We start from the raw sequence: 12,903 nt of genomic DNA on the forward strand, positions 1-12,903 counted from the left end.
ATTTCCTTTTTGGAAGAAAGTAACTTCATAGAAGCTGCTGATGTTTTAGTCATGAAAATATTGACAATTCTGAATAATAGTGTTGATTTAATTTAGGAAACTGTATGTCAGTTTTATATTTTCTTGACATCTTAGGAAAAAAAACTAGTGACATACTCATTTTACTATGTCCTAATACTGGCACCTTCTGACAATTTAGGAGAACTACACATGTCCTTAAAACATTTCCCAGTGACTGAAGCTTATCTTTGCACCTAATTTACTAAGGAAAAAAATTAACATTTGTTGAATGATGATTATGTAATGAGCACTTCAAATATTATATCATTTGATCTCTTTTAATAACTTTATAACATAACTAATATTATAGAAGATGTTTATTTTATAAAAAATAAAATACCAATAAATGATGCTATGAAACCAAATAATTATGTTTTTAAAATGCTCAGTTTTTAAAATGCACATTTTTAAAATGTGGCCTCTATTAAGACATCTTGAGAAGTCCACTTAAGTTACTGTAAAACGTTTTTTAAACACTAAAAGTGGGCCAAAAATGTCCGTAATCTCAGCACTTTGGGGGGGCCTAGGTGGGAGGATCTCTTGAAGCCAGGAATTTGAGACCAGCCTGGGCAACATAGTAAGATCTCACCTCTACAAAAAATTTTAAAATCTGTAGGGCACTGGGGGACATACCTGTAGTTCTAGCTACTGGGGAGGCTGAAGCAAGAGGATCACGTGAGCCCAGAGGATGGCCTGAGCCCAGGCATTTGAGGCTGCTGTGTACTATGATCATGCTATTGCACTGCAGTCTGGGCAATAGAGAGAGACTCTGTCTCTTAAAAAAAAAAAAAATTAAAAACCAGTAAAACTGTGTTTGTTTGAAAGTGTTTGCTGATTTGATATTAAGCTATACACAGTAGATAAAGAGGCAGCCTAGCATAGGCTTTGGGTTCAAATCTCAGTTCAGTTCTCAAAGCAGTGAACTGAAGAATACTGCTTTGCATCTCTGTGCCTTAATTTCATCATCTGTAAAATAGAAATAATCATAATTGTACTTACCTCATAAGGTTGTTACGAGGATTAAATGAGTTGATCTTTGTGAAGTCTTAGGACAGTGCCTGGCACTTAATAAGTGCTATGTAAGTTTTTTGACAAATAGTCAGAATTGGTATTGTTACTATGATAAAGGAGAACTGGTTTTGTTATACTACGATATTGGTAGTATACTAAGAATTTGTATTGATATACTACAATAAAGGAGAGCAAATAAATATTAAATTTCTTTTATTATATGAAATACTACTAAAATTTCCCCCATATCATCAGTCATTCACTAAGTTTTATCTACAAGCAAATTTTATTCAGTGCTTTGTTCAAGGTCCAATGAACTAAAAAGGGAAACTTTAAAATAATGCTGGAATGTAAACACAATTACAGATGTATAAAGGGTTAGGATAAATAAACTTTCACTATTATTGACCAGGGTTCTACTTAGAATGTCCTTCCCTTTTTCCTCATGTCTTTTGTTTCTTCGTTATCTCTTATATTGACCAGGAAATGTAAGACTCATTAAAAGGATTCAGTATTTATTTGTTGAAGGCTTAAATTTACCACAGATCCACTAAGACATATAAATAACAGTTTTGTTTTAGTCATATGATACTATTTACAAATGTATGTTACACACCCATACATAGAAACAAACAAATGTGCATACAGACCTATTTCTACCAGAGAAAAACAGAGAATATAATCCTATTTATTAGTGATATAAACTTGAACTTACCTACAATGTAGACTAGTACTATGTTTTTAGATAAAATTACTATTATCATCTAATAATAGGCTTTGGGAAACATAAAACGTGTACAAAGACAACAAAATTTGCTATTCATGGAGCAGAAGCTTGTTTGTACTATTCATTTGAGTCAAATTCCAGTAATGAATTCTGGCTAGTATTGAATATTATTCTGAATTCTAATGATTGGCTTCTGCAAATACAGCAGACCCCAATCACAAATAGACAATAATACAATATTTACAAATGTGTACACAGTAAAATTTCATTAAAACCCTGCTAACTAGAAATGTGGGATAATTTGGATGATCTGAGCTTTTCTTTTAGCTAAGATAAAAGACCCTCAATCAATCTACTAAGGTAACAAGAAGAAAAAAATGGAAAAATCTGCCCTCAAGCATTTTCAGAACTACATAAACAGCACTTATTTACATAGGAACAGTTAAATGCTAATTGTAAATATGTGTCAAATAGTTATTGAAACAAATCCAATGAAAGACTTTTCCTGGACAATTCTTTTAAAACATACTACATATTGCTACAACTAGCAGTGTAGCAAACATTCGTCTATCTTGCAAAGTATTTGGTAAATCATAATTTATATTTATCTACTCAATTATTCTCAATTACTGAAACCTTATGGATATAATTAGATCGTATTACCCCATATATGTGAGAAATCAAAATAACACATTTACTACATTTAACTAGAGAGTTACAGTCTACCTTATTAACTCAAAACAAAACTGACAAAATAAAAACTAATAATTACAAAGTAAATTTAAAAACTTAATATAGAGTACCTTGAAATATTCTTTTCTAATCTGTTTGCTCCGCCTCCTTTCTTCACTCTGCCAGATTATAGGGTGAGATTCTGGCCACGGTTTTTCATCTATTTGATCCTTCTGATTTTCTAAGGGCTATAATGAGACAATTTATTTTAACTAAATAAAAGAGAACAAAATGATAGATATAATAGTAATTTAATTTCTTCTTACCTGCCAGGTGAGGGGTAATAATGGTGAATTAACTTCATCTGCTGAGACACTAAAAAATTAAAGATGCCTTAATACGTTAAAATATTTAGAATAAATCCTTAAATATATATTATGAACCTTATTATGTTATCTTTTTAAAAACATTGTAAAGAATTTACCCATGTCTACACTTTGGCCTAACAACATAAAACTTAAAGTTGACAGAAATATATTTAAGTTTCTAAAACCTGTTGCTCTACAGGAAATATCAAAATGGGTTTATTCTATGTAGGCCCTATGCATAGGTCTACTCTAAGGAATTCCCAGAAGCTAAAATAAGTGAAATATCTAAAGATATATTGTCAAAGGACAGACAGAATATTTATTATATTAAAATAACTAAAACTAAAAAAAAAACTAATAATTTCCTTTGTCTACATGCCAAAGAGCTCAAGTGAGTAGTTATTTTTGCCTACTGAATTACTGATTATGAGATGCAACCTGTTCATTCTAACAAAACAGGGGCTATGAAGGAAATTATTTTCATCTAATTTTTTGTTGTTGAGATAAGGCAGACTATGCATGCTGTTGTTAGATGGCAATTTTGAAAAAGGAGTTCCTGCGGAAAAAATATATAAACAAAATGTCCACTGAAGCTGCTATAACTTAACACTATTGTGGAACTTCTGTATAGTGCAATAACGAAAAGAAAATAAAAATTGGATATAAAGAATCCAATTTTTAAAATTTATAGAACACATGATTATCCAAGAGAAAAAGATGAAAAAATCTATTATTATAAGAGGTAAGGTTACCAGTTAAAGAAAAACATACAGAAGTTAATAGCTTTCCTACATATCAACTATAATGAGTTAAAAGATATATTAGAAAAAATGCTATTCATAAAAGGAAAGTATAAAATACCTAGGAAGAAACTTTATACTTGTACAAGACCTACATGAAAAAACTACAAATGTCTAGTAAGAGACTTGAATAACCAAAAGGTTCTTGGATAGATAAGTATTACAGGTATAACTTCTCTTTCAACTTAATTAATAACTGAAATGAACTGTAATAATAATTTTTTATCTCAAGAAGTATTTTTTGGTTTCTTTTAAACATTTGACAAAGGAGTTCCAAAGTCAATTTGGAAGAATGGATGATCACGAAGAGAAAAGTTATATAATAAAGAGGACTTCTCAACCCTCCTTTCTACTAGCTCCAGAATCTACGGATTTTTCAATGGAAGAGGAGTACAGGACCACAAGTATAATAACTTCTGAAAAAAATGACATTTAAGATCACTGTGAAAGTAATGGCTTATATAACAAGTAGTAGAGAGACACCTGATTGATCACTTGTAAAATACACACTGAAAGAAAGAATAAAAAACTGGGAGGAGACACAGTGAGAAAAAGGTGGGGGAGGAAGAAAACTAGATTCCTTACCTCATACCAAATATCAAAATGAAAAATTACAAGATTTAAATATAACGAAGAAATCACAAAGTATCAGAAAAACACAGGCAGTAATTTTTTAAATATTGGAATAGAGAGAGCCTATGGGAGGAACAATCAAAATTAAATACTAACAAATTTGAACACATAAAATGTAAAAACTAGACTTTGCCAGTGGCCAAGATAGACTAACAGTGACCAGATTTATATCCTGACTGAAAAAACTAAAAGAATGGGCAAAATATTTAAAATTATGCCTTCCATGACATTGAATATTAGACAAAAAATGACATTATCCTTTAGAGATGTGTAAGAAGGCAAATCCCATAACTGAGCCAAGCTGCTGCATGGAAAGAGTTTCCAGTCCACATCCCAGGAGAAAAAAACTAAGGCAGAGTCTAGCAGGCCCAGAATTTAGGAGACAGAGCTGGAGCCAGGGAGAAAAGGGCAGAGTGAGTTCACAGCACACAGTAACAAAGAAAAGGGCAATGCACAGAGAAAGGAAAGAGATCTACAGAGGCATCCCTCAAATTTTCATCTGAGCGTACTGATCATTGAACATGTATGTGAGGAAACTACCCTAGGCAAAAGGATAAAATTACCCCCAAAGATTAGAGGGAATAATTCCCAGATTCTCAGAGGAACAGGAGTAGTACCAGTTCCCACCAGCTAAACTGGAAAACCTTGTGATTCACAGGACATCCAGTAGAGAAATGTCTTGCCTCATTAAGGGGACAAATTTATTCCTAGACTAAATGCTGCACTGGTCTCACATAAATAAATTATAAAACCAAGTCCCAAGATATCAAGTTATTTCCAAGTAATTTAACCATATCCCAGAACAAAAGTCAAAAATATGTATAATAATACTACAATATCCACACTCAAGAATGTAAAGTACACAATGTCTGTCATTTAATCAAAAATTCAACCAAGCAATGTTCAAGAAGCTAAAGGAAAAGACTGAACATGGTAAGTACAGACATAATCAAACTTCTAGAAATAAAAAGTGCAACATCTGAAATTAAAACAAACTGGATAGAATTAACTGCAGATTAGACATTTCACAAGTAATGACTAGCAAACACAAAGACAAAGCAGAAGGACTTGCCAAAACCCAACACAGGCAGAAAAATATTAAAGAATGAATAGAACATCAATGTTCCATGGCAAACTTCAAGTGGCCTAATTGGAGTTCCATAATAGAAGAGGTCAAATGATAGAAAACATATTTGAAGAAATAAGGGCCCCAAAATTTCAAATTTCATGAAAATAAACCCACAAATTCAAGAAGCTCAATGAACTCCAAACAAAAGTAACATGAAGAAAACTACACCAAGATATATCACCACCAAATTACTTAAAACGAGTGATAAAAAATGTTACAGACACCCAGAGGAAAAAAGGACACATTAGGCAAAGTAAAACAAAGATAAGAATATTCTCATAGAAAACAATACAATCCAGAGGATGGCGGAGAAACCTCTTCAAGGTACTGGAAGAAAACTAAAATGTCAAACTAGAATTGTGTATGAGCCAAAATATCTTTCAAAAATGAAGGTGAGCTAGGCATGGTAGCTCATGCCTGTAATCCCAACACGTTGGGAAGCCAAGGAAGGAGGATTCCTTGAGACCGAGAGTTCAAAACCAGCCTGGGCAACACAATGAGACCCTGTCTCTACAAAAAAAAAAAAAATGTTTAAGTTGGCTGGGTGGGATGACACATGCCTGTGGTCCCAGCTACTTGGGAGGCTGAGAGGTGGGAGGATCACTGGAGCACAGGAGGTCAAAGCTGCAGTGAGCTGTGACAGCGCCACTGCACTCCAGCCTGGGTGACAGCAAGATCCTGTTTTTTAAAAAAAAATTTTTTTAAGACTTTTTCAGACATAGAAAAGCTAAAAGCATTCAATCAGCAGACCAGTAGTAAAATTATGTTAAAATCTCTCTTTTAGGCAGAAAGAAAATGATGCACATGTAAATATGAATCTACACAAAAAATAAAGGGCACTGGAGATAGTAACTAAGGGATTGAACACATAAAAGACATTATTCTGATTATCTAAATGTTCTTAAGAACAAATAACTGTTTAAAGGATAAATAACAACTTGTTATGGTACACATAACAGATATATAAAAAGTAAAATGTATGACAACACACCAAGGCTAAAAAGGAAAAAATATAAGTATACTGTTCTAAGGTTCTCACATGATACATGAAATGGCATAATAGCACTTGAAGATGGACTGTGATAAGCTAAATATTATACTCTAACCCCTAAAAAAACCATCAACATAACAAAAATTTACAGCAAATAAGCCCACAAAGGAAATAAACAAAAATTTTAAAATATAATTCAAAAGACAACAGAAAAGGAGGAAAAATGAATAAAAAGGACAGAACAGAAAGGAAACATAACGCAAACCTCAAAATATCATTAATTACAAAAACATAAATGATTTTTAACACTGCAATTAGAAGGTAGATTGTCAGATTCAATAAAAAGCAGGAAGATACTACCAAATGCTAACTACAAGAAATGCACTTTCTCTACAAAGACACAAATCAGTTAAAAATAAAAGGATGGAGAAACATGCATCATGCTAATACTAAACAAAAGAGAGCTGGACTGACAATATTAATATCAGAAAAGTAGACTTCAGAGCAGAGAATATTATCAAGAATATAAAGAAAAGTCATTTCAGAATGACAGTACAAATTCACCAAGAGGACAATACAATCCTAAACATTTATATATCTAATAATAGAGCTTCAGAATGTATGAAGGAAAAATTATAGAACTACAAGGAGAAAGATAAATCTACAATTAGTGTTGGAGATTTCAATAACCTTCTCTTACTAACTGATAGAACAAGAAAACAGAAAATAGGTAAGGTATTGAAGATTTAAACAATACTACCAACCAACTTAACATAGTTGACATTATATAAGACTCTAACCAATAACCACAGAATACATTTTTTTCTAAGTTCCTACAGAACTTTTACCATGATAGACCATATTCTGGGCCATAAAAAAACTCAATATATTTCAACAATAGAAAGTGCTTCTGACTACAAGAGATGCAAACAAACAAATTACAAAAGTAGCAATATACATAGGCAATAAAAACTTGAAATAATACTCATCATCACTAATTTAATCACTGAAATGAAAAATAAAACATTCTGATATAATTTGTTCTTTTTAGAATGGCAAAGATTAAATAGATTGATAATGTATAGTGTTAACAAGTATGGAAGTAAAGCTATCCATGTGTTACTTGTGGGAATGCAAACATAAAAACTTCTGGAGACAACATATCAAAAGCTTTAAATGTACTTTCATGTTTTAATCCATCAATAACATATCTTTAAGCATTTAAGTTAAGAAAATAATACAAGTGGGCCAGGTGTGGTGGCTCACACCTGTAATCCCAGCATTTTGGGAGGCTGAGGCAGGTGAATCACTTGAAGTCAGGAGTTCGAGACCAGCCTGGCCAACATGGTGAAATCTCATCTCCGCACCACTGCACTCCAGCCTGGGCGACAGAGCAAGACTCTGTCAGAAAAAAAAAGAGAGAGAGAGAGAAAGAGAAAGAGAGGAAGGAAGGAATGAAGGAAGGAAGGAAGGAAGGAAGGAAGGAGAATGCAAGTGTACAGAATATATAAAGTTCATCAAAACGTATATTTAGATTTAGTAGGTATATAAAACCATCACTATAATATTAAGTGAAAACTGCATATTACTAAATAGTATACTCAGTATGATCTCATTTTTGTTAACAGAAAGTATGTGAGATTTTTCTAAAGGTGGGGAAGGGGTGGGGTGTACTCATCCATGTACTGCTGAAAAAAGTCACAGAATTTAAAATATTTTCCCATAATTTAATGTGTTTTGATATGTGCAGCAAACCATCATAGCACATGTATACCTAGTAACAAACCTGCAGATTCTACACATGTATCTCAGAACTTAAAGTATAATTTAAAAAAAGAAAAAAAGTTAAGGTCATATAATACTTCTTAATACCAGAAAAAGAATACCCACAAAGCTATTTCTCTTTTGAACAAAAAAGGAGGTAAGAATTGAAAAAGGAAGGGCTGAGATACAAAAGAAAGGAAAAATAAGAAAGTCCACAATAGTAATAACTATAGTTTAACAACTAATAACATATGTGACACTTTCTGTGTGCTAATCACTGTCATAAGCAATTTACTACATTAACCCATTTCATCCTTACAGTAACCATGAGGTAGACACTGTTATTATTCGTATTTTATAGAAGGGGTAAATGTGGCTCAGAGTAAGCTAAATAACTTCCCCAAGAGAATGAAGAAAGAAGTTCTGTTCCTAAATGCAAATGGTGCCAGTGGGGGAATGTATAAGATGAAGCTCTCAGGGTAAGCAGAAACCCACTTCAATCTTATGGGTTAAGTTAAATATTTTAAGGTTTATTCTAAAAGTTGTAAAGAGTCATTAGAAGATAATAAATGGGAGTCACAAGTAAGAGTTATGTTTCAGAATTATCACTCTTCCATTGTGCAGAAGACAGACTTAAAGCTAGGCAAACCTGAAGAAAGGAGCTATGTCTGGGGACTGTTGGAATAAGCCAAGCAGAAAAAGACTGGGCCTGAACATTCTCAGAGGATTGACTCAGGAGTTGAGTCTAATCTAAATTCAAACCATCAAAAAGAATAAATAGAAACTTTCAAGGTCTTCTAGTTCTCAGGAATTCATATATGTGGATTTATATCATGTATTCACATAGAAGAATTCAGTAACACCCAATTGAAAAGAAATGAAAACATAAACAGTGTCATAGAGAATAAACACAATCAATGATAAAGAAACACATTATTCCTGGCAGGAATAGCAATATAATAAATGTTCGCTGAATGAACAGATAAATGATTCTATCATCAAGACAAAAATGCATCTATGAGCAAAAAAGATCAGCATTTTTTATTTTGCTTATACGAAAAGTAAATTTAACTCATGTTCTAAAACATTTCCTATTTAAATTATCTAGTTATATTAAATCTGTATCACTTATTTAATTAAAGCCTATATACAAAAACATCACTGTCAAAGGATCAATACTCATTATAAAATATTAAATGTAAAAACTAAGATATTTTTATACCTCTTTTCACATTCCACAGTTTGTTTTGGCTTGTTTCTCATCACAGAAGTTGTATGATTAAGAATCCTAGAAGTAAATCAACACATTAATTCCCAAATCTATTAAGAATATTACATCACATGATATAAAAAAATCTCTAAAATAAACTGCATCTGGTCCTTGAAGATCTTTGCTAGAAAATAATATTTAAATATTATTTAGATCAGATGCCCATAAGTGTACTATTGTATAACAAAATGAAGCTCGGCAACTTTTCCATGCATCTTCTTTTATAAACCCTTTCTCAAATTTGGATATCTTCCACCCATGCTATTATTGACCTTTGCGTATCTAACTTTTGGCTGAGATAGAAGATAAAGAGATACAGAGGTACCATCATGACTGATTTATTTTTCCCAGCACAGCAAATGATATGAGGTGTGTTTATGTAATACATAACTATTTTGCCAAATGAAAAACTTTAATTCTAAATGCAAAATCAGTGCTCAAGTTCAATTCTTTAAAAAAAACACAAGTTTCTTAAACTTTTAATAACTAAATAAAACCATTCAAAGAAAACCAAAGAAAATGATGAACCATTATAAGAGAGAACTATTTCTACATAATGTTACATAATTCTAAGTATTAATCTCAAAGTCAAAAGTAATGAATTACTATCCTTAACATAAGTAACTATACTTAAGAGTTCTTAATGTTACTATATATAAATATAATTTTCACTTTTAAAATTTAATATCATAGAAGTAAAATCTCTGCCTTTTATTCAAAATAAAATCTCCAGATGTCAACTGCCAAAAGAATATAGAAATGGATTTTAAATAAAAGCTATATATTGAGTAATAAAATACATAATGAATTAAATATAAGTTGGTAATTACAGAAATATGGTTAGCATAAAGAAACCAAAGTCCATTACGCTGGATTCCTCACTAGCGTGGATCTAGTAGGGCCTCACTAGGAAAAAGCAATAATGAGATGCAAAGGACAAGTATCATACACCAATCAGTGTAGCTTTGGGCCAAACAATTTCAGAATTAAGGAAATTACTCTTCTTTGTATAGGCATGCATTAAAATTGCCTTAAATTCTTAAATACAGAAAAATTAAGGTAATGAAATATCTAAAACTATTAGGAAAAATATATTTTAAAAGAGTGATTTTTTTTAAAGAAGAGAGAGCAGTAAGTACTATCCTGGGGGAAATTTCAGAATTATTGCAGGGGGAGGGGAATCAAACTACAATGGCCTTCACTATGGTAAATTCTAATTCCTTCTCACCACACATTCATTAGCGTTGTGATTACAGTTGTGTATGAGTTATACTGAAACAGAAAAAAAAGTTGAGATCCACTTACCTATACAATATATTTTATGTAATTGAGAATTCACCTATGTAAAATTTTGCTATGTTCATTATTTTATGATTTACTCTGATACCAAAAGTCAAAACAAACATTTATTCTAATTAAACATCTAGATTATTAACATACTTCCCTAATCCAGTTACTAGTACTTATTTTAAGTAAAAGACTATACAATTCACCTATGTCAACCTGGCCCCATAATACTTGAAGGCTTCCACAAACTCTAGATACCTTGATTCATGTCCTGTTGCTCTGGTCCTCTGGAAGAGTTTATCACTGAATGATGCTCCTACAACTTAAAGGCCTCTGTCTGTATTCATATTTCACATAAATCAACCAAACCAAAAGATGGGAGAAGAAGATGTTTTTGGAGAGACAGGGTAGTCATTTGTAAAGAAAGCAGAAACAAAAGAATACATAGATTTCAAGGACTGAGAGATCTACCTAATTAGTTATAACAAGCTAGAGGTTAACATGATGCTCCTCAAATTGAAATGTTCATATGATCAGGAAAAAAATCATAATAAAACAGGTAATGTCCATAATTTCTATAATTCTAAAACAAAATTATAAACTTCCTAAACCTTGTTTTGCTTTCCATGATCCTTAATTATACTTTAATTATAACTTTTCATAATTGCTTTTTGTTATTTAGCTGTATCACATAGTAATTAGAAGCACATCTTTCCACAATAAAGAAAAACTCTCAAGACACACCTAAAAGCAAATAAAATAATTACTAAAAGGAAAGACACAACAGAAAATACTACAGCGTAAGTTAGCAGGAACAAACATGCAATGGGAACCAGTTAAATGAAGCTATTTATTGCAAAATCACACATATATTTTAATCCTTTCTTTAGAATAATAACTAAACAAAATTTAAGAAGCCAGCTAAACATCTACTTATTAAGCCCCCAAAGAAAATCAGTATAAGAAAAAGAGCAGTAGCCACCTTTCTAACACTAACATAAATTAGTAAGACTCATGGAAATTTGTAAAACTGGCTCAATAATTAATAATACATATCAACTTTTTTGTTTTTCAACAGAATTTCCTTTTTTATTATCAAGTTAATATTAAGAATATTCTAATAGTATCATTTTATTCTCAGTTCCTTCCTTGATTTTTTTGTTCTAAAAAATATGCTCCCTTTTTTCAATTTTATTTTATTTTGGTAAGAACATTTAACAAGAGATCTACTCTCTTAACAAATTTTTAAGTATACAATACTGTATTGTTAATTATAGGCACAATGTTGTACAGCAGATCCCTAGAACTTACTCATCATGCAACATTATTTTTAAGATAATGATTTTTTTTCAAGACTTGTTTTTATTTCCCAAAATAATAGTGAAGGTAAAATTAGAACTTGATGAATAGCTATTTAAATATAGTCAAAGTCATTGATTCAGAGTGACTTCAATACACTCAGATGCAAGTAGAAATAATAATCCAATATTTTGATGGGATGATAAAGACTGTTTATCAATTAAAAAAAAAATTCAGGCCGGGCGCGGTGGCTCATGCCTGTAATCCCAGCACTTTGGGAGGCCAAGGTGGGAGGATCACGAGGTCAGGAGATTGAGACCATCCTGGCTAACATGGTGAAACCCCGTCTCTACTAAAAATACAAACAATTAGCCGGGCGTGGTGGTGGGTGCCTGTAGTCCCAGCTACTAGGGAGGCTGGGGCAGGAGAATGGCGTGAACCCAGGAGGCGGAGCTTGCAGTGAGCCGAGATGGTGCCACTGCACTCCAGCCTGGGCGACAGAGTGAGACTGTCTCAAAAAAAAAAAAAAAAAAAAAAAAATTCAACAATAAACTGTAAACATAAAGTAGCTTAATCTACACATCTTAATCAGACAAAGTGGAGGCAGTCTTCTAAACAACTAGGCTTCAGACTTTAAAACCTTATGAGTTACCAATTTGATGGTTTATTTGCTGATCTCTTTTCTCACCCTTTTTGAGTATTAATTCTGTACAATATCCTCTTGCTGCTCCCCTAGGATAGTTTCATGTACCAAGTACTGGCATAAAGTTTCTTAAAGAATCAAAGACATTTTAAAAAATAATATGAACTGCCAGGCGTGGTGGCTCACACCTGTAATCCCAGCACTTTGGGAGGCTGAGGCGGGTGGATCACGAGGTCAGCAGTTCGAGAC

General features: G+C 32.2%; 1 protein-coding gene across 3 annotated transcripts in view; it reads right to left on the reverse strand.

Moving 5' to 3' along the window:
• LRCH2 (leucine rich repeats and calponin homology domain containing 2) overlaps positions 1 to 12,903 on the reverse strand; it is a 119,316-nt gene that overhangs the window by 34,247 nt on the left and 72,166 nt on the right. For all 3 annotated transcript variants that reach the window (XM_054544983.1, XM_009235192.3, XM_054544982.2), the window contains exons 12-14: positions 9,378 to 9,443; positions 2,797 to 2,845; positions 2,602 to 2,718 (exon numbers count right to left, since the gene is read on the reverse strand). In XM_054544983.1, coding sequence (XP_054400958.1) covers positions 2,602 to 2,718; positions 2,797 to 2,845; positions 9,378 to 9,443 — 232 coding nt within the window. The remainder of the gene's footprint in view (positions 1 to 2,601; positions 2,719 to 2,796; positions 2,846 to 9,377; positions 9,444 to 12,903) is intronic.

This window comes from Pongo abelii, chromosome X (assembly GCF_028885655.2).
Source record: "Pongo abelii isolate AG06213 chromosome X, NHGRI_mPonAbe1-v2.0_pri, whole genome shotgun sequence".
NCBI lineage: Eukaryota > Metazoa > Chordata > Mammalia > Primates > Hominidae > Pongo > Pongo abelii.